General features: G+C 33.4%; 1 protein-coding gene across 1 annotated transcript; it reads right to left on the bottom strand.

Annotated features, from left to right (window-relative positions):
• Positions 1 to 498: 498 nt before the first annotated feature.
• LOC113750883 (floral homeotic protein PMADS 2-like) lies at positions 499 to 2,940 on the bottom strand. Its single transcript, XM_027294823.1, has 7 exons — positions 2,753 to 2,940; positions 2,563 to 2,629; positions 1,897 to 1,958; positions 1,680 to 1,779; positions 1,556 to 1,585; positions 1,291 to 1,335; positions 499 to 727 (listed from the first exon to the last, which is right to left on the bottom strand). Exons 1-7 carry the CDS (start codon positions 2,938 to 2,940, stop codon positions 587 to 589), a joined length of 633 nt encoding a protein of 210 aa, XP_027150624.1. The 3' UTR covers positions 499 to 586.
• Between the last annotated feature and the right edge of the window lie 1,060 nt (positions 2,941 to 4,000).

Genomic DNA, 4,000 nt, shown 5'->3' with positions numbered 1-4,000 from the left:
TCCTAGATGGTCTTTAAAATTCTAGCACACCTATAGCAGAAATAGGAAGTAATTTTGTGGGGAAGTTTGGTTACTTGATTCCTAGCGTATAACGTGCCTGGCTCTTCAAAATAAGGTGTTTGAACAAGATGTTCAAAGACTAGTTTGATCCAGAGAACCTAGCATGGATATATCAGTTCCACTAAAATAGGAACTAAAACACTTGAAAACTAGAGCCAAATGTGAAGTTCTTAAATATTCGACAAAGGCTAAACATAGTTGAAGTTCTTGTATATTAGAGAAACACTATCAATAAACAAAAGTGAAGTTCTTCAATATTAGAGAAGGCAAGTCAAAAGTGCACACACATGCCATTAAGATTCAAAAGATGAAAAACAATGAAAAAAAGAAAGACAAACACAAACAAAGAACAGCATAAAATCACATGCATATATAGATAGATATAGCTATCCAATATATAGTCTCATAGCACCATCAAAGTTTGCTTTATTACAAGCTTTTACTCAAAGGAGACTTCTGAAATCTTAAGAACTTGCATTTCAAGCAGCAAAGCTTAGCTAAAATGCTTTTGTTTTTTGGTAGAGCTCTAAATCCTCTCATGAAGATTTGGCTGCATTGGCTGCACCCGGAAGGCAAAAGGCATCTGGGATGGGTAGTCTCTGACCCTTTGATAAACATCATCCCTCTCACCAATAGCACCCTTCATATTTGCCATCTCTTGTTGGTGCTGTAAATAACAAAGGAAGTCATACATGAAAATGTCTATGCATCATAGCCTAGAAGATTGCCCACGCTCAAGAGAAGGTTCTAACTATTATGGCTAAAAACAATAAGGGAACGTTGTTGTCATCACCAACATGGGATAAAACTAGCTTAGAACCTATGCAAAATTGGCTCAAGAGGGTCGAACAGATAATTAATCATCTTAATCAGAATGCGATCAACTTCGGCAACAAATGTACAACCTAGTTTAGGAGGATAAGCATTGCCAAAATATATCACCATTGTGGCAATCACAAATATGCAGATCAGTATCCTCAACTTTTTATGCTCAAGACGGTGAAACTTCACAAAAATATTGAAGCAAAATAACAATCAAGCATGTTGAAAAAGCAGCCTTTGCTTGAAAGGAGTCTTTGAAGTACATTTTCCTATGCAAGTATGATTTTATTCTAGTTCACTGCTTAGGTATGTACTTGTAAAAACTTCCTACAATAATGATTTTTTCTTTTTTCCTTTTGGTTGGTCAGATTCAGAAATGTGCTTTAATAATATTAATTAGGAACTCACCCATATGTATTGAAGCTGTTTATTCTCGTCCTCCAGCATTTCCCCCTGTATATTTCACCATAAAAACATTAGCAACTATTATTTATTTATTTTTGGTAATTAACTAACATATATTTACCATCCTGGCATATTATCCAGTTGCGCGCCGGACAGAGATGAACGTATATCAATATTGTTTAAACTACTTTACGATATAAAAGACAAAGAAAAAGAGGCATATGAAAATTTTTAAGCAAAAATGTCCAAGTTCCATATGTGCACGTACAGTTTTCCTGATCATCTTGATGATCTCACTCTGTCAAAACAAAAAATGAAGAAATTAAGAGAAAAGAAAAATGAGATTATGGAGCAAAAATGAGAGAGACAGAGAGAGAGAGAGAGAGACATGCCTGTTTCTCGCGTAAACCTGCAAGCCCATTTTCTAGGGCATCTTCTAAAATCATGAGTTCTTTGTAATTCAAAGATGTGATGTCTTCCCCCTTTAGGTGCCTGAAACATTACACAGAAAAAAAAAACTTAGGAGGTTAAATTAAATCACCCCATCTCCAAAAATAACAATAATAACAAAATTATAACGATGATATAAAAGAAGAAAATCTATTTTACCTGAGCTCAATCTGCATGCTGTCATTCTCTTTCTTAACTCTATCAATTTCATTGCTTAAATTCTGAGGGAAAAAACCACATTAGTTACTATAAGCACTGAAAAATACAGATCTGAGAATGAAGAACTATGAATGTACTAGATACATATTGTTGAGCCAAATTATATACTTTTTTAGCCCTTTGGATCAGATGATTGTTATATGAAAAAAGAACCAGTTGAAAAGAGAGAGCTATCATAGATCTAATCCTTAATAACTATACAAGCCTGACATTTTTACGTGCTAAGAAACTAAAATGGAACTGAATATAGTAACATAAAATTTGCAAGGAAAGGGAAGAGAGAGAAAAGCATATTATTACCAGATCTGTTAGTAGATGTAACATCTCATATAGTTTTCTTTTCCGTTAAATCATTTTTATCATCAAAAAGTGATAATACACTTGAGAGAGAGAGAGAGAGATAGAGACAGAGAGGACTGCAGCCCTAGCCATTTGTAGATCTGTTCATAGAATTTAAGCTTCAAGTCACTTGACATATTTTTAGCAAAAAACCATGTCTTCTTCCCAAGGGATAAGCCCTCAAACCAGATGATATCAGAGAAATACACAAACAAAAGGTTGTACCATATTCATCCTAGGTAAAGAGAAAGTAAAACTCAAAACTACCTCATGCTTAGCATCCCACAGCTTCTTTCCAGTAGACCTCTGGTAAGCATCCAACATTTCAACCAAACTGATCAAGATCAAACCCAAAAAAAAAAAAAATTCGTTATCAACCCAAGAATCATAAGTTCAAAAAAAATTTTCAAAGAAACAATAAACCTAAGAAAAACCTAGCTATGTATGGTATACGTACTTTGTTGAAGGACTTATATATTCATGCATCTTTCCAGAAGTACCGAAGATGATGAGGGAAACCTTAGCATCACAAAGAACTGTGATCTCCTTAGCCTTCTTCATGATCCCAGTTCTTCTCTTTGAGTAAGTCACCTGCCTGTTGTTTGAGTTCTCAATCCTCTTGATCTCAATCTTACCTCTCCCCATCTTTTTATTTATTTATTTATTTCACACCTTGGAAACCAAGACCTTCTTCTTAAGTTCTTCTCTTTCCTGCAGCATCCAAGGAGGAGAGAATAGAGATATAAAAGAAGGGAGAAGGGAAGAAAGTAATGGCATTTCCATTCTAGGTTTGGTAGACAAGAAACTTTCGATAGCCTCAGCAAAGATGGTTCGTTTATGGGCTTTTGAAAAAGCCAAGCCATCTGTGCATATCTGTTCCATGATCATGATTTAGCTTTCGTAGTTTGTTTCACTTCTTAGCCCTTGTTGCACCCTATTATCTTTTGGTTTCTTTGTCTCTATACTTGGGTAAATGCAACACTTTTGTGCTAATCAATTTCTTCATTTACTGGACACCGATGTCTACATTTTGTTATTTTTAGAAGGAAAAATTTTGTCCGTTTTAATACTTTTGATTTGCAAGATTTTTTTCAACTTTTAATTTGTTTTTAAGACTGATTTACCATTTTTCTACTAATATAACTTTTTTTACACCACCAACATAAAATTTACTCCATCTCATAAATCTTTAACTACTAGTGTTAAATATGACTCTATGGTCCTCATATTGACAGTGAATATATATACTTACACGTTTGGTCCAATTGTGTTAACTACGATTCAATTTTGTTCTCTAAGTTTTGTGCAGAAAAGCATCTAGCTCCTTCACTTCTCCATTTGGAGTAACCCACAACAATTGGTTACATTGGCTAACTTGTGAAGGTTGGGATCAAGGTAATATCTCCAAGAAAAATATGAATCCTATCAATTGCAAAATTTTTTAACTGTAATGTTTTTCCTTTTTCATGACTTTATCTGGTAATATGCATAAAATGCAATGGCTTTGTACAATTAATTGTATAATTTTCTGCCATTTAGTCAATTACCATTAATTAATAAAAATTGAGAATCCTTTTGGAGTTTTTGTAAAAAAAAATGTATTGTAATAATTTGATATATGTAAGTAAAAAAGTAATTAAAGATATATTTACGAAAAATATAAAAATATTTAGGTGAAAAATTGCAATCCAAACAAAGCTAAAAC

The sequence above is a fragment of the Coffea eugenioides genome, chromosome 10 (assembly GCF_003713205.1).
Source record: "Coffea eugenioides isolate CCC68of chromosome 10, Ceug_1.0, whole genome shotgun sequence".
NCBI lineage: Eukaryota > Viridiplantae > Streptophyta > Magnoliopsida > Gentianales > Rubiaceae > Coffea > Coffea eugenioides.
The sequence above is the reverse complement of the archived record's forward strand: the minus strand, read 5'-3'. Positions and strand labels throughout refer to the sequence as shown.

What these genes read in the sequence shown, in the direction of transcription:
- LOC113750883 (XM_027294823.1), bottom strand. Translation starts at nt 2,940, where the DNA reads ATGGGGAGAGGTAAGATTGAGATCAAGAGGATTGAGAACTCAAACAAC. An exon ending in TGTGGGATGCTAAGCATGAG is followed by an intron (nt 1,959 to 2,562) that starts GTAGTTTTGAGT and finishes TTTTTCCCTCAG; the next exon opens with AATTTAAGCAATGAAATTGA. An exon ending in AGCATGCAGATTGAGCTCAG is followed by an intron (nt 1,780 to 1,896) that starts GTAAAATAGATT and finishes GTAATGTTTCAG; the next exon opens with GCACCTAAAGGGGGAAGACA.